This window comes from Dermochelys coriacea, chromosome 8 (assembly GCF_009764565.3).
Source record: "Dermochelys coriacea isolate rDerCor1 chromosome 8, rDerCor1.pri.v4, whole genome shotgun sequence".
Taxonomy (NCBI): Eukaryota; Metazoa; Chordata; order Testudines; family Dermochelyidae; genus Dermochelys; species Dermochelys coriacea.
Window position 1 is genome coordinate 54,848,723 of NC_050075.1, and position 27,037 is coordinate 54,875,759.

Genomic DNA, 27,037 nt, shown 5'->3' on the forward strand with positions numbered 1-27,037 from the left:
ATGGTAACATGCATTTAAGGCAACACAGATTAGAAGAAATACTTTCACCAATTTAATTTGCTTTTCATCATGGATGCTGTAATAATGTCTCCTTTCATTCAATTCGGGCAGTGAAATGAGACTGGTCAGTTTCACTTCCTGGTTCTCATGCCCCAGCACAAGGCAGCTGTGTTTGGGTTCCTAACACTGTAGTGCTATATAAGAGCTAGGTTGGAATTATTATTATTAGTGGTAGGTTTATACTACACGAACACTGTTTTGCTTGATTTATTTAAATTTCTTTTTCCTCTAGTGTCATGGAAATTGGGTCTTGTAAACCCCTATAGTCCTCTCCCCATATTCTAAATTTATGGCCTAAATCTATTTAACAGCATCTGTTTATAAAAGAAAATGAGTTTGGGAGATGGCCTTTAAAATTTTCCTTACATCCTCAGAATTAGCCATAAGTAGCTGCAGTCCCCAGCTGTCTCCGCCACTCATCTCCCTGAGGGTGGGGAGAAAAACGTGATGTGAAAGGGAAAGTTTCTGGCTCCAAACTGAAATAAAAGCCGAGTGGGTTCTGAGAGTCAGAAGAAGGATGGCTCGCTCGGCTGAGGGTGTGAAATAAAAGGGGGCGCAGGATGGAATGGGGGATAGACGCAGACTGTTCAAGGTCTCCCATGTGAGTTGACTCAGTTGTTTCCTGGGAATGTTATGCCACATGTAAGGTCACCGTCGGAGAGAGCAAAGAGGCAAGAAAAATGAGAGGGGAGGGAAGGAAACAGCGCACAATGGATTGTACGTAGTGGTAGGCGGCTACTCACGTCAGACTCATTCCAGAGGCCTGGGATACAGAAGGACTCCAGCAGGTCACTGCCACAAAGCAATAAGATACGAAGCTCTGAAGAAAGGGAGCAGAGAATGGAGACGTTCAGAGACATGGGCTGATGGCTTCCCCTGTGACACTACTGAACCAACAACCCCTGCACTGTGCTGCTGGAGAGACTCTTTCCGTAAGACACAAAAAACAGGGCCTGATGCTTTGTGGCTCTTCAAGGTCCTATCACACTTTCTGCAATAACAGTGATGTTAACTGCGGTGCAGTACTCTGGCCAAACCATCTGCCTACCCTAAATACCTCTCTAGTTTCAAACAACATTTCATTTCCTCTCCTACACTGCTGTGCAGCATTGCTGTGGTCAGTTAAACAGCTGCTGCATTCCACCCCAGAGATGGTTGCATTTCAGCATGCGTGCATGTGCCGTGTAAAGTATCTCATGGGGAAAGAAGTGATTCCTGTGTATGTAGGTGTATAGAAGTGCTTTGGGATCTTTAAAATGACAAAAAGAAAAGGAGTACTTGTGGCACCTTGTTAGTCTCTAAGGTGCCACAAGTACTCCTTTTCTTTTTGCGAATACAGACTAACACGGCTGCTACTCTGAAACCTTTAAAATGACAGATGTTCTATTAGTTCTCTGTTAGATATTACAAGGACCCAGACAACTGATTAAAACCAGGGTCTTTAATGGGGGTGTCCCACTGCTCCTCAGCATGTACCTTACTCTACCACGACAGTGATAAACTTGCCAGAAAGCCCCGATGCTTGCTTGCTGCAGGGCAAACCTGTTATTGACTTTCACGTCCTCCCTTTAACTTCCCCTGTTTGGATCAGTCTCCCCTAAGTGGCTTGCTGACCTGCACAACTGCTGGCATTTTACTCCTGAGATGCGTACAATACTACTTATTGACCCTCAGAACCTAGGACATTTAAAGGCACAGTAACTGCAAGTGTTCAGTGTTAGAACTGAGTGTTGCCAAACAGATTTCTTTGTCTACATCACCACATCATCAAAAACCAGTCGGAGAACACTTCAATCACTCTGGTCACTCGATTACAGACCTAAGAGTGGCTATTCTTCAACAAAAAAAACTTCAAAAACAGACTCCAATGAGAGACTGCTGAATTGGAATTAATTTGCAAACTGGATACAATTAACTTAGGCTTGAATAGAGACCGGGAGTGGATGGGTCATTACACAAAGTAAAACTATTTCCCCATGTTATTCTCCCCCTCCCCCCCGTTCCTCAGACGTTCTTGTCAACTGCTGGAAATGGCCCACCTTGATTATCGCTACAAAAGGTTTTCTTCCTTCCCCCCCTCCACTGCCGCCCCCCCCCCGTTCTCCTGCTCGTAATAGCTCATCTTAAGTGATCACTCTCCTTACAGTGTGTATGGTAACACCCATTGTTTCATGTTCTCTGTGTATATAAATCTCCCCACTGTATTTTCCACTGAATGCATCCAATGAAGTGAGCTGTAGCTCACAAAAGCTTATGCTCAAATAAATTTGTTAGTCTCTAAGGTGCCACAAGTACTCCTTTTCTTATCACCACTTTTGGCCACCAGGGGGAAGCAGCAATATTGCTTAAATTTGCTAGGATAGAGGAACACCCAATTTAACACAGCCCCCTGCACACACTCCCTGTCTTAGCCACCTATAGCTTAGCATAGGTCAGCACTTTCCTCTACTTCTGAACTCTAGGCTGGGTTAACACTTATAGGGGTGCATAGAAGGCTCCAGTGATCATCTCCTGCCTGAGCTATCCATGCTATTTCTAAGGCTTTTAAGCTGCTTTACAGGTAGCTAGTGGTGATGCGGTGGGTGGGTGGGAAGTGTAAACAATGAAACGGGTCTAGCACCCTCAGCAGGATACTTCCTGCCAGGGGTCTGCTATCCTCTGCTTGTGAAGTGCAGGGAGGCTTATAAAGATGCGAAGGGTTTTTTTATATTTGGACACGCCACAAAAAGGATCCATGTGTTAAAGAAATATTGAAAGGAACTCCCTCATTCATAAGAGCTAGACACCTCCGCCATTGGATTGGAGGCAGCCAGAGTTAGGAGGGGTTGGTAGAAGATGCCCTTAACTCTCTGTTCACCACCCGGGGCGAAAAACATTTTGGAAGGGGCCTGACCAATTTCTGATGCACTGGTAACTGGGCGTCTCAGTCTGGGTGGCTCATGCCAGGCTCTCCATGGTATTTTGTGTGATGGGAGAAGTATATTCGTCATTAGAGAACACTGAAAGTTGTTCACCAACTTTCACCAAGTTGGTGCTGAGTCCTTTCTTCTGCAGTTGGGCCAGGGACCCTCCCTTTGTGCTAACACGGCAGCCCTGCTGTGTTTCTTTAATGCTGGAGAGTTACTTTAATAGGGGTGGGAAAAGTGGGCAAGGAACACTTAGAACAGGCTGTACCATGTATAGCAACTTCCACTGGAGGATTTCAAAGTACCTTACAATGGTGAATAAGTAAGATTTTGACTTTCCTCTTTGGCCTTGTCTATACTAGAGAGGGTTATACTGGGATAGCTCTACCATCAAACCCTGCTAGTGGAGACGCAGCTTATACTGGAAGTGAGTTCTTTGGCTGGTATACCTTACCCACCATTTCCCAGATGAAATCACATCCCTAACCAACACAGCTACGCTGTCAAAAGCCAGTTCTAGCGTTAGATGCAACCTTGGGGGCTCTGAGCAGCTAAATGACTGGCCCAAGGTCACAGTGAGTCAGTGTCAGAATTAGGAAGAGAAGTCAGGTGTCCCGACTCCCAGTCCTCTTTTCTAACCCTGGAGCAATGCTGGCCTCCCGCCCAGTGAGGATGGGAATCAGCCCAGGGCAGTTCATCACCCTTGTGAGTCAGCCCAAATCCAGATGCTTGGTGTCCAATGGGAGCAATGACCCAGTCTGCTAATTTGGCGCCTGCATTGTGCTCAGTCGCTAGAACAGACTGTTAATCTCTGTTCCCTGCATGGCCCCTCCCATGCCACCCACTGCTGCACTTTGCAGGGCCCTGCCTTCCCGAGGGCAGAACAGCGCATACTCACCAATCTCCTCGTATCTCATCACGGTCCCCAAATTTGCATTCTCATCTGGAGAAAGAAGTCCAAGAGTCCAAGCTTCAAATGAGCATCCATGCCAGAGCGTGCCCAGGAGGGGAGATGGCTCTTTAACTGTTCAGCAGTGGCTCCTTAGTGTAACAGGATTCCTGCTCCACCAGCCTACCTGTCTACTTAGCACCTGGTGGTGGGTTCCCCGTCACTCAGAGTCTTTTGGAGGAGATTGGGCGTCTTTCTAAAAGATCTGCTCCCACTCAACAGGAGAATGGCTGGGTGAGGTTCTAGGGCCTGCGTAGTGCAAGAGGTCAGGCCAAGTGATCATAAAGGAATCATCCAGCCTTACGATCTATGGTGAGAGAGACTATGTAGATTTCCTGTTAGTGGTTGGAATTAATACTTCCAGGAATTCTTTCACATTGGTGGTGTCTGTCTACATCCAGGCACTGCAAACTCAAGGAGTCGCTGTGCCTCTTCCCCTAGCATAGCCAGGCTCAAGCAGGGCAGATTTCCCTAGTTAATGCTTCTTCCTGCTGAGCCATCCAGGGAAATCCTGGGTGGGATCTGAGCGCCTACCTGCAATGAATCTTGGCATAACCCTGACAATCTCTGTGACAACCAGGGAGAGGCTGTCGGGGAGAGAGTGGGGGCCTGGTCCTCAGCTAGTATAAATGGACATAGCACCACTGTTGGTTCTACATTGATTTTCACCTGCTGAGGATCTGGCTGTGAGTGATACTGCAGCACTGGGTTGGATGTGAAGCGGGAAAGTGGGGGAAGACCGCGGAGTGGGGAGGAATGTAGATGAGTGCAAGCATCTACATTTTCATGACGTACCCACAAAGGTGAAGCGCTCCATTGGCGGACGGACACAGCAAATCCGGCTCAGACTTTCTCCCACCTTCCCCAAGATCTTTGCTGGAGGGAGAGAGAATAGGTAAAAGGCAGGTTCAGAGTCTGAGCCACCCGCAAGAACCATGTCTCACTGCACAAGGCCTGTCTTTTATTCCCCTACAGAGCTCTTGGAACACACAGAGCATTTGACCCTGAGGGTGTGAGGGAATCCCCACTGGCCATTTCTGCTGACTGGGTTCTTAAATCAATAAGCTCTTGTCCCCACCTTCTGTACTGTTTGTATCCATCTCAGTCTGTTTGAATGACTCATTTAGAGCCTTGTTGCGGTATTGAAGTTATATCATGTAGACGTTCATCATCCTGAAGAGCTTTTTTCCCCGCACCAAGATTTGGAAAGAAACCAATATTTTCTTCTAAGGATCTGATCAGCAACTTGGTGCAAATGGCCCCTAACTGGTTTGGTTACTAAAGCCTCAATCTATGGAGATGATCATTGTTTCTTGATTGCAGTCCCCTCTTAAAACTCTTTAATTTCACCCCATTTGGATTTTAATGAAGCTAGGTGTGCAGTTGTCGGTGCAACATGCACTCAGGATTGTGCCTAATCTGCACCTGGAATGACCATGATTGCAAATACAAAACAGGTAACAGCATATTTAAAATGTCCTCAGACAGCCCCGAGTGGTTAATCATTGGATTTAAGTGTGACACCGCAGTACTTACACGCAAAAAATGGGCGTAAAATTGCACTTCTACCGCGTTTAAGGATCAGGCCTGGTTTTGGGGCAATTTTAAGATACCTTTTTTCATGTAGATTTAGTGCCAGAGTGACAGCCCTTCAAAAGGGAAGCCCTCTGTTCATTCACAGAACAGGTAAAGCATAGACATTGGCAGTGTGAACTTCCTCCGAATACTCTGCCTATGCACCTTAACTTGAACCTGAAGAGACCACTTTTAGCTGTGGAGCGGAACTCAGAGCCTGTTTGGTCTTTTTCCCATATTGCTCCCGGTGCCAATTGTGTGGACACTCAAGTGGACTCCGCTGATAGATCCCAGTCAATAAGGAGTTGGGGAAGGGAGAGAGAAGATAGTAAAAGGACCCAGTGACAGGTAGGTTGCATTTTTCAAACTTGAACCCAAATGTTGCTGAATTGCATGGGTCTGAAATCTCAATTCACTCAAATTATACATTTTGGAACCATACACAGTCTTGCCTGAAACGTTTGTTTATTGTTTCTTGGACATGTCTGTTTCCCTTCCCCATCTCTGCGAGAACAAGTTTGGGGATTTCAGATTGGTGCTGTCTGCAGGGCTTGCTTCTGCTCCATTTGGAGAGCTTACTTCCCTCTGCAGTGACCTACCTGCAGTGGGCTTGTTGGAAATGTTGCTGTTCTGGTAAATGTGCTGTGGAGACTCATTCTGGGGCTGTCCAATCACCGGGGTCATGGAAGGTGTGTTCACATTGGAGAGGATGCAGCCAGTCACTCGCTAGGGTGGAGATGAAATGTAAAGAGTCAATAATGCAACTCCAGAGCCAGAAACACAGCCATAGATCTCTCACTTTAGCTTGGTAGCCAGCCCTACAGCTCACAAATTAACAATGTTCTCCAGTCTTTTTAGGAGACACAGCCAGCCTCATTTCATACTTCCTGTTCCCGTTCTGTAGACCTGGGCTGGGAGACTTGCTCAGCATACCCTAAGCATCTCCATAAATAGGATACCCACTGGAATGATTTCTAGTACATACAATGAGGCCAGCTTGAGCTGTGCAAAACCATGATAAGGATACAATTCAAAAATTGGTATTGACAAAATACTAACCCAAATGCCGTCTCCCATTTAGCCCTGTATATTTCATGGCCCCCTTAACTCTTAAGGTGAATTAATAAGGACAATTGTGTGGTTTCAAGTATTCCTCTCCTGGATTCTTAGGCGTAAGATGAAGGCCAAAGCTAAACGAGAGGGGAGGTGCTGTTATCACTGGAGATGATGTCCGTCCGCACGCCCGCAGATCTTATATCAGCTTGGCAACATTCTAGTCACCCACTCACCAGAGCTGAGTAATGTTTTGTCAGGCAGGTAAAGTGTTACTGGATTTTCCATGATTGTCAATCACAGTAAAGGGCAGCTGAGTAGATTTTGGTGCCCAGGCTGGATAATTTTGCAAGGCTGATTTATACATTGCCATTTCATTTTTTTTCTAATAACTCGAGATTCTCTCTCCCCTGTCCCCCAAGCACACATTGGCCTCATGGGAATAGGAGACTTCAAACCTTCTCTGTTCTTTTAGTGTGAATTTGGTGTCAGCCTGGCAGCCCTAGGGACCGAAAAACTCTCTATACCCACACCATGAGGTTGGCAGAGGGAAAGGCTGTGTCAGCTTTCCCCCATGCTGCCACATTGGTGTGCCCTTCCCCTGTTCTGTAGGGACTGACTCTGGGTAATTCAGTCTTCATGGCCCATTCAGTCTTTATCCCCTCTGCTGAGTCTGCTAAAAAGGGTGTTGGCCAGTGATGATCATATCTGAGCGCCTGCGTGACCATCTCTGGGATGTGAGGGGCCTTCAGCCTTATGGTCCATCCAGTCTTCTCTGCTGAGTATGATAAATTAACTTCAAATTAGTGCTAATTGGTGGTGGGTTTTGTGATGCAGCCACCTGCGCACTAGGAGCTGGGCTGAGTTCTCCAAAGTCATTTCACAAAGGCCATTATGAAAGGCTGCTAGGTGACAGTTGGCTTCAGTCAGTGTCAAACTGTGCCAGATTGGAGCCAGTCCCCAAAGATGAAAGGCTCCTGCTCACGAGCTGCCGGTCCCCTGAGCCATACATTCCCCTTTCAGGCCACGATCCTAAGAGGAATAGAAAAGCTGGCTCTTGATTTGACTCTGTGTGAATTTGCTTCTGTGAGGAGATTGCTGCACACATCTCAAAGAGGCAGGCAGGCTTTAAGCATTGTTTTAGCCCTGCAATGAGTTAGCACCATTTTGGGTCCCCCACCCCCATGTTGTTGCCCAGGATAAGACTGCAATGTTGCTAACTCACCCAGTGCTAGGAGAGAAAGACAGCAGAATAATGACTGCACTGAACACACATTCTTGCATCAAATCTTATTTCCTGAGCCAATCCCAGCGTCTCCTTCCTTCCACTCCCTTCGAACTGGAGGCAAGAAGTGAACAGACGGGGCCTCATTAACTGCAGAATCCTGGGGTGGCTCCTGCCCTGCTAGCTAAGATCTTTAAAGGAATGTTAATGTGTGGGGGGGAGGGAATCCAACCCACCCTGAGCTATCACTATCACTAATCCCTTCCCTTGTGCTACTGCAGTATCCACGCCACTCGTCTCCCTTCAGAGGAATTGGAACCATCATAAAAATTTCATCTGACTGGAGGGTGGATTTGAAATGGTTCAGAACAACTTGGCTTGTTCCTGGAATGTTCCCTCAAGGTAACGATAGTGCTGTGAGACATCAGCTCTCCTCCCTTCAGTTCAGCTCCATGGGGCTGGGGCTGGTAGGATCCAGAGGGGCAGAACTGCAGTGGGAAGCAGTGTTGTATGAGACCCAATATTCGGCCTAGCCTGCCTGTCCAGACCGCTGAGGCAGGCTTTCCGCATCTTGTGTCTCAACTACTGTAATCTGCCCTTCTCTGGCCTTGTTGCCAGCCACACTGCCTCCCTCAGTCCAGTCAAAACACCGCTACTAGGGTCAAAGAATCATAGAAATGTAGGGCAGGAAGGGATTTCAGGAGGTCTTCTTGTCCAAGCTCCTGCACTGAAGCAGAACCCTCAACCTAGACCATCCCTGACAGGTGTTTGTCCAACCTCTTCTTAAAAACTTCCAGTGATGGGGATTCCACAACCTCCCTGCGAAGCCTATTCCAGATCTTAACCACCCTTAGAGTTAGAAAGGTTTTCCTTATATCTAATCTAATCTTGCTGTAGTTTAAGCACATTATTTCTTGTCCTACCTTCTGTGGACAAGGAGAACAATTGATCACTGTCCTCTTTATAACAGCCCTTAACATATATGAAGACTGTTATCAGGTCCGTGCTCAGTTGTCTTTTTCCAAGACTAAACATGCCCAGTGTTTTTAAGCTTTCTTTATAAGTCAGTTTGCTAAACCTTTTACCATTTGTTGCTCTTCTCTGGGCTCTCTCCATTTGTCCACATCTTTCTTCAAGTGTGGTGCCCAGAACTGGACACAGCACTCCAGCTGGGGTCTCCCCAGTGCTGAGTAGAGCAGGTCAGTTACCTCCCGTGTCCTACATAGGGCAATCCTATTAATACCCCCAGAATGGTTGTCTTGACCTGCACTTTCATCACATCACTTCTCTGCTTGCATTCCTCCAATGGCTCCCCCTCTCCCATGAGTGCCTTGTCTTTGCCTTTAAAGCCTTCTCCATTTACCCCCTCCCTAGCCATCAGATCTACTAGCTTACTGAGCTATGGACACCCCAACATCACTCTGCCAGTGGTGCCAGCCTCAGTCACTCCCATCTGCTTCTCCCTCAAAACACCTCCTTGCTTTCTTCCACCTAGCCCCACTCCCCCACACACACCTGGTGAAAACTCCCTGTCCAAATGCCTGAAGCTTCTACCTTCTCTTCTTTTATCTGTTTCCTCTAAACCTGCCCCTGCTCTGATGCCTGCAGATCCTGCCTGCCTGGCACTGCAGCAGGCAAGTGGCATGGCCGAGCTTTCTGTTTCTCTTCTCAACTTGGTTTGTTTAATTGCTTCTTCCTCCTGCCCTTCTTTGCCCACTTGACCCCTGCCCTGTTTGTCCCTTTCATCCAGGTCTCAGGGCGGCTTTAATACCAACCTCCCCGTTGCTGTTGCTGGAGGGTAGGATAATTGTCTAAGGTCATTAGCTGGAGTGGTGGTGGGAAGTCCCATTTCTGTTCAGGGTTTGTGAGCTTCATTCTCGCTTCTGCCTGCACCTGTGGAGGGGTTTCACTTACTGTGTCACGTATTCTCTGGGGTTTACCCAGCACAGAAGATGCCCTTGAATTTTCCTGTTGCTTTGAGTCATTCTTTAGGGCCAGCGGAGCCATGTTTGTCCCGTGGGGTTATTTTGGTAGGTGAGTAAGCAGGGCTTCAATCACTTGTCTTTCAAATGCCCTCTTTTCCCCTGGATTGACTGTGTGGCCAGCAGGGTGATGTCTGCTTAGCTGTGAGTTTGCCTTTTCCACCTGCTCTCACTGCAGCCTCGTTCTTGTGTGCGTCCTGACAGGTCTTTTTTTTCTTTTCCCCAGCGTATAGAAGATCAGCATTTCCCTGGAGTAGACATGGTGCTAGAAGTTTGTCCTTAGCCCTTTTCCAAAGGTGGATTCAATTCAGTCATGTGCAGCACAATGTTCTTTTCATTCCACTTTCTTCTAATCTCCTTTTGCCTAGCTCCCGTGCTGTCAGGGCCCATCTATACAGTGAAACTTAATTCAGATTAAGGAAGTATGTGAATTTACAGTGCAACAGCTACTCCTGAATAACTCCACTGCAATGGGGTGTGTACACCCCACACTGGCAGCGAAAGGGTTAATGGGAGGCCAAGAGCTCATTTAACTGATGGTACCTGGAGGGTGCATTAGGTACAGTTCATAGGCAGACTCAGGTGGGGAGGAGAGTCACCTTCATAAAGCGAGGCACTCAGAGCAGTGAGGGAGAGACCCAGTCGGGAGGGGGCTCAGAGGGAGAGAAGGCCTGGGAGCCTCTCCTGAGAAAGGAGCTGTGGCAAATAGCCAGGGACAGAAGGGACATGGGAAGCTGCAGGCATGGAGCGGATTCCTACGGTGAGCCCTAACGGAAGGACAAAGTCCAGTGGAGGCAGCCGAGTGGTTCGCTGTCCCAAAAGAGTTGGGGAGAACCCAGAGAGGCTCAACACCAGGATGAGTGGAATAGCTGAAGTGGTGCTTGGTTCTGTTTGGGGGGTTTTGAGTTCTGCTGGGAGAAGTCTGGGACACACACCCGGCCAGGAGGGATGGGGATATACTACTGGTGATGCTGTTGTTGCAGGAGTACTTGTGGCACCTTAGAGACGAACAAATTTATTAGAGCATAAGCTTTCGTGAGCTACAGCTCACTTCATCAGATGCATTTGGTGGAAAAAACAGAGGGGAGATTGATATACACACATAGAGAACATGAAACAATGGGTTTATCATACACACTGTAAGGAGAAAAGGAGTACTTGTGGCACCTTAGAGACTAACAAATTTATTAGAGCATAAGCTAAGGAAACTACAGTCCATTGGTGATCTTCCTAAAAACACCATCCTAGCCACTATGGATGTAGAAGCCCTCTACACCAACATTCCACACAAAGATGGAGTACAAGCCGTCAGGAACAGTATCCCCGATAATGTCACGGCTAACCTGGTGGCTGAACTTTGTGACTTTGTCCTCACGCATAACTATTTCACATTTGGGGACAATGTATACCTTCAAATCAGCGGCACTGCGATGGGTACCCGCATGGCCCCACAGTATGCCAACATTTTTATGGCTGACTTAGAACAACGCTTCCTCAGCTCTCGTCTCCTAATGCCCCATCTCTACTTGCACTACATTGATGACATCTTCATCATCGGGACCCATGGAAAAGAAGCCCTTGAGGAATTCCACCATGATTTCAACAATTTCCATCCCACCATCAACCTCAGCCTGGACCAGTCCACACAAGAGATCCACTTCCTGGACACTACGGCGCTAATAAGTGATGGTCACATAAACACCACCCTATATCGGAAACCTACTGACTGCTATTCCTACCTACATGCCTCTAGCTTTCATCCAGATCATACCACACGATCCATTGTCTATAGCCAAGCTCTACGATATAACCACATTTGCTCCAACCCCTCAGACAGAGACAAACACCTACAAGATCTCTCTCATGCATTCCTACAACTACAATACCCACCCGCTGAAGTGAAGAAACAGATTGACAGAGCCAGAAGAGTACCCAGAAGTCACCTACTACAGGACAGGCCCAACAAAGAAAATAACAGAACGCCACTAGCCATCACCTTCAGCCCCCAACTAAAACCTCTCCAACGCATCATCAAGGATCTACAACCTATCCTGAAGGACGACCCATCACTCTCACAGATCTTGGGAGACAGGCTAGTCCTTGCTTACAGACAGCCCCCCAATCTGAAGCAAATACTCACCAGCAACCACACACCACACAACAGAACCATTAACCCAGGAACCTATCCTAGCAACAAAGCCCGTTGCCAACTCTGTCCACATATCTATTCAGGGGATACCATCCTAGGGCCTAATCACATCAGCCACATTATCAGAGGCTCGTTCACCTGCGCATCTACCAATGTCATATATGTCATCATGTGCCAGCAATGCCCCTCTGCCATGTACATTGGTCAAACTGGACAGTCTCTACGTAAAAGAATGAATGGACACAAATCAGACGTCAAGAATTATAGGTTTCAGAGTAGCAGCCGTGTTAGTCTGTATTTTCCACCAAATGCATCCGATGAAGTGAGCTGTAGCTCACGAAAGCTTATGCTCTAATAAAATTGTTAGTCTCTAAGGTGCCACAAGTACTCTTTGTCAAGAATTATAACATTCAAAAACCAGTTGGAGAACACTTCAATCTCTCTGGTCACTCGATTACAGACCTAAGAGTGGCTATCCTTCAACAAAAAAGCTTCAAAAACAGACTCCAACGAGAGACTGCCGAATTGGAATTTATTTGCAAACTGGATACAATTAACTTAGGCTTGAATAGAGACTGGGAATGGATGAGTCATTACACAAAGTAAAACTATTTCCCCATGTTATTTCTCCCCCCCCACCCCACCCCCCACTGTTCCTCAGATATTCTTGTTAACTGCTGGAAATAGCCTACCGTGCTTGTCACCATGAAAGGTTTTCCTCCTTCTCCCTCCCTCCCCTCCCCCGCTGCTGGTGATGGCTTATCTTAAGTGATCACTTTCCTTACAGTGTGTATGATAAACCCATTGTTTCATGTTCTCTGTGTGTGTATATCAATCTCCCCTTTGTTTTTTCCACCAAATGCATCCATTGAAGTGAGTTGTAGCTCACGAAAGCTTATGCTCTAATAAATTTGTTAGTCTCTAAGGTGCCACAAGTACTCATTTTCTTTTTGCGAATACAGACTAACACGGCTGCTACTCTGAAACCTGTTGGTGCAGGACGTTGATACTCTGTAATGGGTGGACTATTGTGACCTGGCTGGTCGGCAGAGTCACACAGCAGACCATGTGAGCCCTGAGGTCGAGAGGAGAAAAAAGGGTGGCAATGCCAGGACTCACCAAAAGGGAGTGCTCTGGGCCAGTGAGTTTGTCACACCATGTACTCCTTGCATGATCTGCATACCAGGTGCTGTGACTGTCTCTGATTGGCGGCTGCTGGAGTTTGGGCCTTGGTGCATTCTTGGGAGCCTTTTCTATTTGCTGGTCTGGAGAACTATTCAGTTTCCAGGAATGACAGCTGTTTGGAATCCCTTGCTTGAGCAATTCTTTTGTGAGGAGCAGGGTTTTGTTTAAATTGACATGTCCCCCCTTGTTACTGATGGTATTTTTAGCCTCTCTGTGTGAGTGTACTGATCTGGGCTGGACTGTTTGCTGCGATCTGTGATTGGTACTTTGCTGGCTGATGATGACATGCACACCCAATTCTAGAGGGCTGACTCCTTTTTTTTTTCAGCCAGGAGAGGCGGACACACACCTGTGTAATAGTCTATCTCCTTTACCTGTGTCGGGTGTCCAGAACCTCAGCTCCACAGGTATCAGGCGAGCTATGCTTTATTTCCCCAGCTAAGGATCAGTCCATTGAACATATGTATCATGTTGATGTAATTGAGTCAACCTGAAAGAGAAAGAAACCTGCCCTGCATTGGCTACTGCTGACCCTGAACTCAGCCCTGAAAGTGCAACAGATCAAAGCTATTGGAGAGACACTCAGGTTGGGCATTAAAAATGCATTGGTCTAACCACTTTCCTGCAGCACTTCTCCCACTAGCCACAGCTTTCCCCTCCCCCCTGTGACACATCTGCCCAAGTGTGACTCACCTTCATCAGATCACGGTGGTGTTCCAGTACACTGCAGGTAGTCTGCCAGGTGTCCTGATAGCACTCCCAGGGGTCCACCCTGTGAGGAGGTGAGAACATAACAAAGAAGGTTTGCATGTGAATCTTGCTCTGTCCTTCACCATCCAGCATGCTCAGTTGCAATGGGGAGGCCAGGAAGAGACAACAGATAGGACCATGCTGCTGGGAACCATCCATGTTAACCTCCTCATGTCTGCCTGCGATTAGAGGCTGGAATAAAATGCCAAATGCAGCTTTTCCACCCATCACATTCTCATTGTATTCTCCCCACATGCCTTTGGTTAAACGCCTCCATCCCTGCTCCATTTCCTTTTCCCTCCGCAGTCCTGGGCGTGCCCGTCTAAGAGCTCTTCTCCTCTAGCCCCTGCCCAGGTGCCAGACACTGCATGGAAATGTATTGAGACAGCACTTTGCTTGCCAACGTGACAATGGGACAGAGAAGCACACTGGGCTCCCAAGGAAGAATGAACGCGATGGCTGTCCAGGGTTTCTGCTCACCACGGTTGCCCCCAGAAATTTTTTCCATGGTGTGCACAGCCGAACCACTCTCAAGGCAGGGCTCACAGCATCACCAGTGGGCCCCTCCATTGTGACAAATTTCCGTAAGTGGCGTTGCAACCTGGCATGTTGAGTCACAGCATGACTCTGTTTGGGGCCCTCTCAAAGGGGGTGGGGAGGACTGGGACAAACTGCTTCTTTTGCCCTGCCCCGCCAATGATGTGCACCATGCATAACATCTGCATGGCTGCCCACACCACTGCTGCTCACAGTGAAGCACTTTCTCTCTCTGCCCCCTCACCCAGACAGCATCTGGGAGGAGCTGATGGAAGTTGCATGGAGCTCAGTGGCTGTTGGGACATGGTGTCACTGAACTACGCCCGCATTGCAGGCAGAGCACTGGCCTGGAGGGCACCTCCATGGGGATACTGGGCACCAGCCCAGCCTGTTGGCAACCTACATCACAGAGGGGTGTGGGGCCCTGTAGAGAGGCTCTTACCTGTCCCCCCTCTTGGGCCTTGACCTATTCTAGTTCTATTCATATGGGAGGAAGCATCTGAGGGTCGGATCCTTTAACCCTTCCCACCCTGCAGTGCCACATCAAAGCCAAAGGGGAAAATTCTTAAGAGATTAACTTTTATTTTAGGAAATTAAACTGCATGCAGGTGCAGTCCTGAGAGCCAAGCGTACCAGCCTGACCAACTCTCATGTGCCTGAGCAACAGCTACGTGACACATCTGTCATGGACAAAGAGAAGGGCCGCCCCACTGACCGCCATTGTTGGCCTTTAGCGAGACAAGGCAGGTGAGGTAACCTCGTTTACTGCACCGACCTCTGGTGAAACAGCCCACTGTTCTCTGGTGAGTTACTGAAAGGTCAGAGCAGCACGAGGAAGAGCAGAAATGGGGAACGTGGCAAAAGGTTTGTCAGCACTGGGGCTGTCACCACACCAGCGTGAGCCCCTCGTGTTAGACTTGCTGGCTGGGGTAACAAGTGATTTGCGCCGGCGCTGCTGAGCCAATGAAGAGAAGCCCCAGGCAGGGGTCTGGGTGAGAGGGGATATAGCTGTGCCTTGGGAGACAGTGTCCAGGAGCTGTGACATTATTCATAAAAATTATCCCTACTTCTTGCTTTTCCCCCCCTGGGCTGGCCTCCCACTGTGAGGTAGGACAGTGCTCTTATCCGCATTGTACAGATGGGAGGCTAAGGGACTTGCCCAAGGTCACACAGGAAATCTATGGCAGAACAGGGAATTGAACCTAGTCTCCCACATCCTCACAGCTAGTGCTCTAACCACTGGACCATCCTTCCCCATAGCCTGATGTTTGTAAAATCACTTGGGAGACGTGGAATGTATCCAGCAGTTGTTTCTTGAGGCCGTGTGAGGCATTCATTAGTCTGGTGCCTTTGTCTTTTTGCACAAAGACAATGTGAAAGGCAGTCTTTTTTTTCTAGGAAAAGCTTCCTCCATTGGGCCTTTTTCTCAGAGCAGGAAAACACTTCTTTTTTTTTTTTTTTCTTTTCTCAGATCTTCTGGGAGCCCCCAATCTTCCATGAATTGCTAATCGAACCCTGGCTGTTCCCAGAGCCTTTCCTGGCAATGAGATTTCATGCCTGTCTCACACAGACTGTGGGTGCAGGGATTTCTCCCCTCTTCTATACACCAGGTTGTGAAAGGCAAACCTCCAGCGCTACAGCCTGGCTTAATTGAAAACTTAATGAGTTGCTAAATTGGGATGTGTCTTAAACATTTTCTTAGCAACTGAATGTATTTTTTCTCACACACCCCACCTGAGGAGTCACAGACATGATCTCACAAATTAAAAACATGTTGAGTGCCTAATGTCTGCGTAACCTCTGTGTTACACATGCCTGAGCTAAGTTAGAAACCATCTCTGCTCTTCATTAGGGTCTGTGTATCTGGGATTGACACTAGTAGTAATAAGAAACAATAGCACTCAGAGTCTGTGCATACAGACACGCTTCTGCATGTATGGCCAGATGCTCCCAGCTGTGTCAGACACACATGCTCACCAAAGCCAGGCAGACACTCACTCAGTCATGATCATCCATCCAACCCTTTTGATAGCTTCCATATCATGTGATGCAACTTGGTGTGTCTCCATGTGGCCATCAATATTAGTCAACTCTATCTGGGCCTCATCCAATGGAAAGAAGTCAATGGGATTTGGATCAGGCCCAGGTATGCCCTATTTGTTACTCCTTTCCTCAACCTTCTTGATCTTCCTCCCTTGCAATTCCTCCTGGTACTTGTCCCTCTCTCCTTGTTCTTCCCCTTCCCTCCTCTCCTCCACAGCGTGTTTACTCATTCCCTTTCTTTTCAGCAGCCTCCTCTCACTCTCTCTCTCTCTCTCTCTCCTTGCGTGAGGAACATATACTTCCTCTGACCTGCAAAGACGGCTGAGCTTCTTGTATAGGCATGCGCACTCACAGTAACAATGAGCCATTATTAAAACATGCTCTTTCCATGCAAATTATAATGGCACAAATTTTTCTGGTGCATAATTAAGGTAATTGGTGGAAGCTTGCTTTAATTACACACTGCGTGCTTAGCGGATAAGGATGTCTGTCATCAGCTGCCGCCGGCAGGGCTGACTGGAGCTTTGCTTTCACCTCCTCCCTTGGTCGGGATGTTTGATGCACATCACTAGCTACCACTCGCTGTCTCTGAGATGAGCCCTTTGAAAATCCTCTCCAAGCTCAGTCTGAACTGACCTTCCCCTGAGCTGTTGGATGCGACTCGAACCGGATTCCTACAGGCGTTGCCCCATAAAAGGAGCATTGTGTCTTTCAAAGTCTCCCTGTACAACCCTACCAACAATACCCAAGGTGTTACTCACCTGATCCAGTCCGAGGACTGGACAGCCAGTTGGCACATGGTCAGACGGTGTCGGCTGGAGACCAGGCCCTGAAAGAAAATAGTAACTAAGAGAGGATGCAGGGAGAATCAGTGAAGCTTTGTCCAATATCCAGTCTTCCCTCAAGCTTGAACCTGATTCAGTTCTGAGATTTCCACACCCAAACTTAGTTCAAGCTCTCTTGAATGCATCACAGGGACACAGATCCACTAAACTGAGTGTGAACCCAATAGCATCCGCACAGATGGGCCATCACCACTGTTATTCATCTGTATAGGGCAGAGGTATCTATGTCTTGCCCAGATTCAGAGGGCAGAACCAAGCAGCATACATGACATCATAAGAGCTTTGCTTCTCTCTGAATCCCATCTGGCCTGGGGGATAATAATAGGGACAGCATTTTCTCGCGTCTTTTTGGTTAGGAGGAGACTTCTGCAGCTCAAATATAGAGATTTCCCCGTCTTTGGATTTCGTTCTCCAAAAGATGCTTTTAACAGCTCCTGTCCCAGTATTGCCAAGCCCAAGCATATGAAAATCATGAGTCAGGCTCCCAAATTTATGAGATTGGCTTTAAAAACATAAGATTAAAAAAACCATTATTTGCTTTCTGGTGTTTGTGCCTTTAGGGGTCACATTTTCCACCTTTCCTCTATAACCACAAGGGCTAGAAACTTGGCGGGGGGGGGAGAGTTAAATGAAAGCTGAGATTTTCATGTAATCACAGACTCCAGGAGCTGCAGCTTTAAGAAAAAAACTAGACTTAGGGTAAAATCACAAGAGCTGGTAACACTGCTGTCCCTACATCAGGTTCATCAGAACTATTAATGGGTACTAACTGACCCACACAATCTATCCCAGCCTTCTGCTCAGCTTCCCCACAGCTTTCACTCTGGCATTAGCTGAGCTGTAAGATTTCACTCTCTCTGACTCTGTTTCAGAACCAGCATTATCTGGTTTCCCAGGGTGTTCATTGAACTAGAAACCCTCAGACCTAACTCTTCCTGTCGTTCACGCACTCTCCCAGCTTCCTGTAGATTACTTTGGCAATATCACACAGGAGAGAGCAAGAACTTGATCAACCAACCTGCTTCCCATAGGAGTCATGTACAGGTGAGACGATTCCACCAATTACAATGAACCTTCCAGTCTTGTGCAGATAATCCCGGGCTCTTTCTAATGAAGAAAAGAAACAAAAAAAGGAGGAGGAAGGGGATCACTATGTAAATTCCACTCAGTAAAGCCAAAAGTTAAGTAGCATTTTGAGTCAGATTTGAAAAACTGGTCTCAATTTTCACATGCAGTTTGTGCAAATCCCTGAATTTTCTCCTGCACATAATTGTGCAAGCAAAATTTATTGTGCAAAAGTGGAGGCGGGATTGAGGCCCCTTGGAAACTGTCCCTTTGCCTTTAGGATAAAGAAGAAGCTATTAAATGCAAAGTCAGGACTAAATTCTCTGCTGGTGTAATTGAGTGGCATGCCATTGAAGTCCAGCCATGCCCATTAACACCAGCACAGATGCTGGCTCTGAATATTTCATTAATGTTAAGGATCTGACTAAAATACACAAAAACCAAGTGCATTTGTAATACAATGGCAAAGAACGTATTAATCTCCCTCTAGTGGCTGGTCCACTCCACTATAACCATGTACTACTACCACCAGCTAATGAAGATAATCCCTTAGCTCAAGTAACAGAGGTGTGACCTGCAGTGCTAAACATCATGAGTTGATTTCAAATCCAGCTGATGACCCAGCCCTGTGTGTGTGAGGGGAGGGGAGATTGTTGTATATTCAGAATGTAAGGCTACCAATGCCCTCTTTAGCTTAATTTGTCATGCCAGTGTGGCAGAGCTCAAATGGCATTGAGGAAGACCCCAGATAAAGAATGTAACTGGTTTTAATTGGATGCAGGTTAATAGCGAACACAGCCATTACCATCCGAAAGGTGTTTGGTGGCCTATGTGAAATAAGCTGGTGGGCTCTGCCCCATTCTTAGTGGATACAGGTGTCTACACCACAGAAACCACCATTACAGTTGGCAATCTCAGCAGAGAGCCCAGGGAACGAATGGGGTCTGGTGACTGACTTCCTGTCTGACCCCTAGAAGTGGTCATTGGTGAGAGGATGAGGGGAAAGGTTGCTTTGCCATGGCCACTGCTGTAGGGCCTGGTCTGTGATTAAATCTAGCCCCTCAGTCTTCAGAGTTGTCAGTCCAGCGCTGACTTCATTTAACAATCACAGTAATTAAAACAAGAATGTGTGCAATGGAATGACCTGTCTCGCAACAACATTGCTGGGTGGAGTACAGCTAAATCTTTGGGGCAGATTGAAAATGGGCCCCATACATTTCTGTCATGCCTGTTGTTTGCATTTATTCTCTTTGGCGCTGTCTGTGAGGGTGCGTTAATGAGGCTGGTGAAACTGTTTTAAAACACAATTTAAAAACAGCTCCTGCTGACACAGCTTGTCTGGCTAACGGAGGCAGTTTTACAAACTACATTTCACATGTATATGAAAGACAGTGTGGTCTAGTGGGTAAGACACTGGCTGGGGGCTCAGCAGACCTAGTCTCTCTTTCTGGCTCTGCCACTGACTTGCTGTGTGACCTGGGGCAAATCACTTCACCTCTGTGCCTCAGTTTCCCCTCCCATCCTTTGTCTTGTCTATCTCACTGTAAACTCTTTAGGGTAGAGACTGTCTCCTACTATGTGTCTGTACCATGTCTAGCACAGTGGGGCCCTGGTATTATGGGGGCATCTAGGTGCTACTGTGATATAACTAACAATATGTGATACTCGGTCTAAATTACATCAGCAGGAATTATCATAGAATCATAGAATATCAGGGTTGGAAGGGACCTCAGGAGATCACCTAGTCCAACCCCCTGCTCAAAGCAGGACCAATCCCCAATTTTTGCCCCAGATCCCTAAATGGCCCCCTCAAGGACTGAACTCACAACCCTGGGTTTAGCAGGCCAATGCTCAAACCACTGAGCTATCCCTCCCCCCATAATTATGTTTTAGAACAATTCTATTAGCACATCTGGAGTTATAGAGGAGACTCAGCCTTTGGGTTTCCGAAGAAGGATATTAAAACTATGCATAGGCTCCATTCAAGGTGTCATCGCACTCCATACACAGTAGCACATGAGTGACTAGGGCAGGCAGTATAGAGCACAGATAGTTTGCACAGTAGATAAATACTTGTGCATCATGTATGCCCCATCTACAGTACTGGAACGCAGCATGCTGCCTTACTTCTACTTTGCCCTATGTACATTGCTAAGGGAGACGATCTTGTGGTCAAACCATTGTTGCCAATTTGTGTTTCCATTTTAGTGTGGTTTTGATCGAACTCTTCTGCAGTCCCAGCTGCAGCTCTGGAGGAATCTTCCCCACACCCATTAGTTCCAAGAACCAAAGCTTAACATCTGGATTTAAAAACAGACGTATATCTGTAACACAAATAGTCTGAAAATAAAACAGAAGGGAAAATAAAGACACCAGCTGGTCAGCACTGATGATTGAAATATGGTTCTGCTCTGAGAAATGTCTATGCAGAAATTACATAGATCTTCCCCTTGTGCATGTGCAGAATTATGGGTGCTCACTTTAGTGGCCAGTTAGGTCCCTGTCCTGCATTTGGATCCTTATATATGAACCTCTGTCCCTGTACATGGCTCCAGGTGGGGTACGTGTTCTCCCGCACACACCCGATGGCAGGACTGGGGTTCACTTGCACTGGAGCAGCTAACTCTGGTTTGATGAGGAGCAAGTCACAGTTACAGTGGTGCAGCACGGCAGTACTAGGGCTTTGCCTGGGAGCAGCTGCACTGGGGTAAGCATAGCAGTGGCTCAGTGTGGAGAAGCCCTTTGTTTGTATGATGGGTTTAGTCCTTAGCACTTCAGAGCCAACACATCTCTAGAGACTGGGCGGGACGCGTCTCTGTCTCATGCATCCGGATGGAATTGTTAAGTAAGTGCCATATTCTGCCCTCAGAGCCCATTGCTCGCCCTCAGAATGCCTATAATTACAATGGAACTTGCTGCATGTGTGTGCACTTGCCTGATCTGTGGAAGCCTCAAATCCCTGCTCTGCCTACATCAGAAAAGACTTTGTCCCAGGCCAGCGCCCTGCCCCCTAGGCTGTAAAGTGCCAGATACGTGTCAGCCTCAGAAGCGCAGTGCTGCAGGATGCTATGCTCTAAGAGTACCAGGGCTGCTGGCATATGTTGTGTAACAAGATCATCTTTGTGCACAGTTATCTGCCAACCTCTCCAGAAACAAGGAAATTAACTTTTTTATCCCCCGAGTGGAGTTCGGTGTCCACTGTGCTGTGAAGTGACAGAGTGAGAGAACTGAACATGAAGGGAAACTGAGCTAAGAGAACTTCAGAGGGACTGAGCTGGACCAACACAGCCAAGAAATTCAGTGCAGAGGCTGTTTAATCCTCATGGGTTAGAGGGGCTTTTAGCACAGCTGATGCTGGCCCTTTCCCATTACATGCGGACAGTGGAAAAAGGGGGGGGGGTCTACAATGGAACAGGGGAGACTGTTGGAAAATGTCAGGACCATACACTATTCATAGCCCATCCCCAGGAGGAAAAGATGGTCCAGGGGTTAGGGCGCTAGCCTAGGACTTGGTAAACCTGCAGTTAAGTTCTGCTCTGCCACAGACTTCCTGTGTGACCTTGGGCGAGTCACATAGTCCCTCTGTGCCTCAGAGCCCCATCTGTAAGCCATGGATCGTAGCACTTCCCCATTGTTGTGACAAGATTGCAGGTCTGTCTATGCTGCAACTAGAGGTGTGGCTGCTGCTGGGGCAGGCACATGCATGCTAGTGTAACTCTAGCTAAACAGAACAGCGCAGATGCGCCAGCCCAGCCTAAAGCATGGGAGAGCAATACAGATATGGACACAAGGTTCTGGGTGGGCTTGTACCGTTGACACCGGGGTCTGTGCTCCGACATATTCACTGCTATTTTTAGCCAAGCCAACTAGATCAAAGCTAGCATGGGTGAGGCTGCCCAGGCTCCAATCGCACCTCTGAGCGCAATGCAGATGTACTGCCTATGAGGTGCTGAAATATTAATGGGGGGCAATGTAAGTTCCCAAGTGTGCAAAACCTCTGTGCCAATGAAACGCCCTGTGTAGACCAAGCCGAAGATAGAGAGAGAAATTAAGGGTGGAGTGTTAGTACTAGTCTCTTTGACATTCTGAGTGTTGTCTGGTTGTTAATCAGATCCCTTTCATTGGTAGGGTATTACCGTGTATTTATCAATTTTGAGAGTGAGTGTGTGTGTGTGTGTGTGCACACGAGTGCGTGCATGTGTGTGTGCGCATGCGTGCACACAAACGAGTTCAGTGTGAAAATACTGCAACCACCACTCCCTTCAATTCCCTGCATGTGACTCCTTTTGGGAACCAAACCTGCACTCTCGAACAGATTGAGTTGCATGTTTTCTGTAAGCGTGTAGCCCCTGCTCTCATTCAGCAGACCAGAGAGGCCAAATCAAACCCAGGCGCCCACACATTAGGCTGGTTAATTCTCCAGGATGAAAACAAACCATTTTCTTGATTTCCTTCACTTTCCATTTGTCTGCTGTCTCTGGCTGCTACTGCTTAAACAAAACTCTCTCTCTCTGTTCATGGTGTTGTTGATCTGGTTTTACGTTCGTTGTCTCTGGTTTAGGAATTCCTAGCAACTGGGGAATGTATTTGTGGCTCTCAATTTCCCAAATGTCAATTCTGACTGCTTTTTGAAGGAGGGGAAGCACCAGGGGCTTCCATCACTTCCAAGGCACTGGGACACTTTATTATTATTGTTAGAGAATTTGCTTCCAGCTCGCTCATTCCTGCCTGTCTTTGGAGACCTGCATCCTCTCCACTTGAAAAGTTCCTCAGGTGCCATCCCTGCAGGGACTTCACCCGCTGAAGCAGAAAGATTTACCAACATACGGATACTAACGAGAAGAAGAAGAAAAAAATGAAGGCGCGCAGAGAGGGGAAAAAAAGGTGGAGCAGTTTTCCACCCAAGGTGCATTAGGTTTTTGAGGATGATCATTTTAAAACTCAACAGCATCTAACAAAGTTTGCAAGGAGTTGAGACAACGTATTGGAAGAGCTGCTGGGCTTGATATTGTGGTGTAGAGCGTTGGAAGTTAAGGAGGCATCAGCGCTTTTTTTAAAACCTTCAATTCCCAGTGATTGATTACATCCATTAAAATGCACTTTCACCTGCAATTCTGCACTGAAGGCTTCTGTCCAGGAGCTCATGTTTTGAAACAAAATTTCTATGCTTGAGTTGCGTGTGTGTTTTAATGACAGAGGGACCAGGAGCTGAGTAGTTTAAGTTTTCTGAGCTCCTTGAATTCCTAAATAGCTTTGATTTTAAAACAGAAATTAAATTGGCATTGTTAAAGCCATCCTTTGATCTCAATAGCCTGGATCATGTATTGCTTCCAGATCAGTACTGTGGAATAGCCATAGTGGATGAGATTGCTTTGGAGTTGCTCTGACTTTTGGATAATAATTTATCTGCAACAGCGCCCTCCTGTAGAGAGTCCCATAGAGGTTCATGCTGTCAGCTTTGTCATGCAGTGTGTATATGAATGTGCTCAGAGAACCAATCCAGCAGCATGGTGGACACCAAGGTGTCGTCAGCACAGTGGGGATACTTGAGACTGTGTCATAGTCTCTCCCGATCAAGGCTTCGTCTCTGCACTGCCTGCCTGGCTGGGGACGTGAGATGGCTGGATGAGGTTCAGCTCCAGATGGCAATGCGGGATTGCTTGTTGGAAGGAGGAAGAAGCTGAAGTGTCGCTCGTGTGGTGGTTGCTCCCATGTCAGTACAGAGAGTTCCCAGTTGATGTTATATTGTTGCTTATGAGCTGAATGTGGAAGCCAGTGTCTTGATAATAGTCAAAAGTGGCTGCTTGCATCCTCAAAATATTCTGCAGTTGTGACCTTCTCTCCCCAAGTCGTGGCCCAGTCACAGTGAGAGGTGTCTGATAAGCACTGAGGGGATGTGCGACAGTCACCTTAGAGTGCAGTGGTACACTAAGTATGCAAGGCACACCCAACCAGATGGGCATTGTCCAGCTAGCAGCCTGCAGGCCAGACGATTCCATCTGGCCCCCATAGAGGACACAAAATGGCATCCTCTGCACAGTGTAACCGCGCAGGTCCCAGATGTGCAAGGTCATGCCACATGGAGGACACCACTTAGGAGAACAAAATGGTGTCCTCCACACTGCACAACTTCGCAGGCCCCGTCTATGTGAGGCCACATCGCATGGAGGATGCCATTCTGGATTGCCTAAGAATCCCTCGTTCATAGGAAGACAGGAATAGCCCTGCCAGATCAGACTTGTGGCCCATCCAGACCTGTATCCTGTCTCTGTGAAAGGGGCCAATACAGCTGCTTCTGAGGAAAGTGCAAGAAACCCCCAACTAGACAATTATGGAATAATGGCAGGGGAACTTTCTTCCTAACCTCCATCAGTTAGCAGCTGGCTAATGCCCTGACACCGGGTGGTGGTGGTGGGGGGGGGGTTCAGGATGATTTTTTTTAATCCCATCTAAGGTCACGGTGGATGCGGCTATTACATAGATGTGTCTAAATCTTTCTTTTTTTAGGGCCTTAAACTGGAGGGAAGAAAAACCCTGCCTTCCTCTCCAGCCCCTTGAGGAACTTGCCCTGCTCCTGCCATTCGAATAGGAGTAATAACCCTAGGACCTTCCCATTGGTGGTGACATCCCCATTGGGTGCCATCAAGAGTGTTAGCTACAAATAGGATTCTCCATTAAAATCTTTGGTGGTGTATCTCCTTTGACTGCAATGGAGATACACCAGAGATGCATTAGGCCCAGCTTCTAGTGCTTTGGTGGTAACGGTTTGTCCTCAGACCTGCAATATGCCGTGTGCTCTGGTCACTGTTGCTTTGTGCATGGCAGGGCTGATGGGAGCTGGCAGGCTAGCGAGTGTGTGGGGAGTAGCGCTGTTACCCAGGGGCTCCAGTGGAGTTGGTTTTGCTGTTTGTTTGGGTCATGATGCTTTGCGATAGAAACAACAGATCCTTTCATGGAGACTGGGCACTGCTCGCCAGGCCTAGGTGCTCTGAGGAAAGTCCCCTTCCCCTTCCTCGTGGGCAGGCACATGTCCCATCCAGTTGGTTCTGGTGGCTGCGCTCTCAGCTCCCCGGGTCAATGTGGTTCTTTCTCCCCTGGTTTCCCTTGGTCAAAATCACCTTTGGCCTCTCCATCTCACTCCCCTGGCGACAAGGCTAGTGCGGGGGAGTGGGGAACGGCGCGGCCTCTCCCTGCCAGTAGGGCAGGGGAAGCTGGTGAGCTGAGAAGGAGGGGGAGAAGTCAGGCTAGGGAGTCAGGAGAAGGGGGAGAGGCAGAGAATGCCAAGGGGAATAATAAAGCAAGTATCTATTGACTTCAGCACAATAACCCTGCTGGAGAAAACAGTTCCCTGGACTGTACATATCACCTGAAGCCAATTTGCCCCTTCCTTGGGGCAGTATTGTACTGCTGTTGCTCCTGGTTCCTAGATCCTCAGCTGGTGTAAACTGGTGGTCAGACTTCAATGGAATGGATTTGCACCAGCAGTAGATCTGTGGAGCAGAAGCTCTATTGATTGCTGTTCATTCCCTTTAGAGTATGTGGTCTAGAGGACAAGACACTGGACTGCAACTCAGGAGCCCTGAGTTCTCTTCCTGACTCTGCTCCTGAGCTGCTGTCACTTGGGCAAGTCACTTCATCACTTGGTGCCTCTGTTTCCCCTCCCACCCTTTGCCTGCCTGATCTCTTTAGACTGTGGCTTTTGGGGGCAGGGCCTGTGCCTCATGCTACTGCAATAGAAATATAAAATAATGTGATACATTCCCAGCAAGAGCGACTCGTGCACACAAATGGCTTTCAATTCCATTGCCCACCAAGGCCTTGCTTACATAACAGAAGGGCTGCCAAGGAGCCCTTCCAGAGCTCTGAAACATTGCTCTATCTTTAATTCAGACTGGTTGTCTGCCCCCCCCCCCCCAAAAGCTTCTCAGGTTCAGGCAGGGTTGTCAGCCTTAGATCTTAATTTCTTGGCTTTGTCTCATTATAGATTCATAGATTTATAGATACTAAGGTCAGAAGGGACCATTCTGATCATCTAGTCCAACATCCTGCACAGCGCAGGCCACAGAATCTCACCCACCCACTCCTACGAAAAACCTCACCTATGTCTGAGCTATTGAAGTCCTCAAATCATGGTTGAAAGACTTCAAGGAGCAGAGAAACCTCCCTCAAGTCACCCATGCTACAGAGGAAGGCGAAAAACCTCCAGGGTCTCTTCCAATCTGCCCTGGAGGAAAATTCCTTCCCAACCCCAAATATGGCAATCAGCTAAACCCTGAGCATATGGGCAAGATTCACCAGCCAGATACTACAGAAAATTCTTTCCTGGGTAACTCAGATCCCATCCATCTAATATCCCATCTCAGGGGATTAGTCCTATTTACCCTGAATATTTAAAGATCAATTACTTACCAAAATCCCATTATTCCATCATACCATCTCCTCCATAAACTTATCGAGTAGAATCTTAAAACCAGATAGATCTTTTGCCCCCACTGCTTCCCTTGGAAGGCTATTCCAAAACTTCACTCCTCTGATGGTTAGAAACCTTTGTCTAATTTCAAGTCTAAACTTCCTGGTGGACAATTTACACTCATTTGTTCTTGTGTCCACATTGGTGCTGAGCTTAAATAATTCCTCTCCCTCTCCTGTATTTATCTCTCTGATATATTTATAGACAGCAATCATAGGGATAAATACAGGAGAGGGAGAGGAA

General features: G+C 47.5%; 1 protein-coding gene and 1 long non-coding RNA gene across 3 annotated transcripts in view; one reads left to right on the forward strand and one right to left on the reverse strand.

Moving 5' to 3' along the window:
* The window catches only part of NMNAT2 (nicotinamide nucleotide adenylyltransferase 2), a 78,368-nt gene that overhangs the window by 7,247 nt on the left and 44,084 nt on the right, over positions 1-27,037 (reverse strand). For both annotated transcript variants that reach the window (XM_043491058.1, XM_038411903.2), the window contains exons 2-8: positions 18,278-18,366; positions 17,176-17,243; positions 13,778-13,856; positions 6,090-6,216; positions 4,711-4,791; positions 3,865-3,909; positions 804-880 (exon numbers count right to left, since the gene is read on the reverse strand). In XM_043491058.1, coding sequence (XP_043346993.1) covers positions 804-880; positions 3,865-3,909; positions 4,711-4,791; positions 6,090-6,216; positions 13,778-13,856; positions 17,176-17,243; positions 18,278-18,366 — 566 coding nt within the window. The remainder of the gene's footprint in view (positions 1-803; positions 881-3,864; positions 3,910-4,710; positions 4,792-6,089; positions 6,217-13,777; positions 13,857-17,175; positions 17,244-18,277; positions 18,367-27,037) is intronic.
* On the forward strand, positions 7,954-15,001 carry LOC122455559. The gene is made up of 3 exons (XR_006273823.1): positions 7,954-8,170; positions 14,141-14,418; positions 14,961-15,001. It is a non-coding gene; the product is annotated as an uncharacterized LOC122455559 (long non-coding RNA).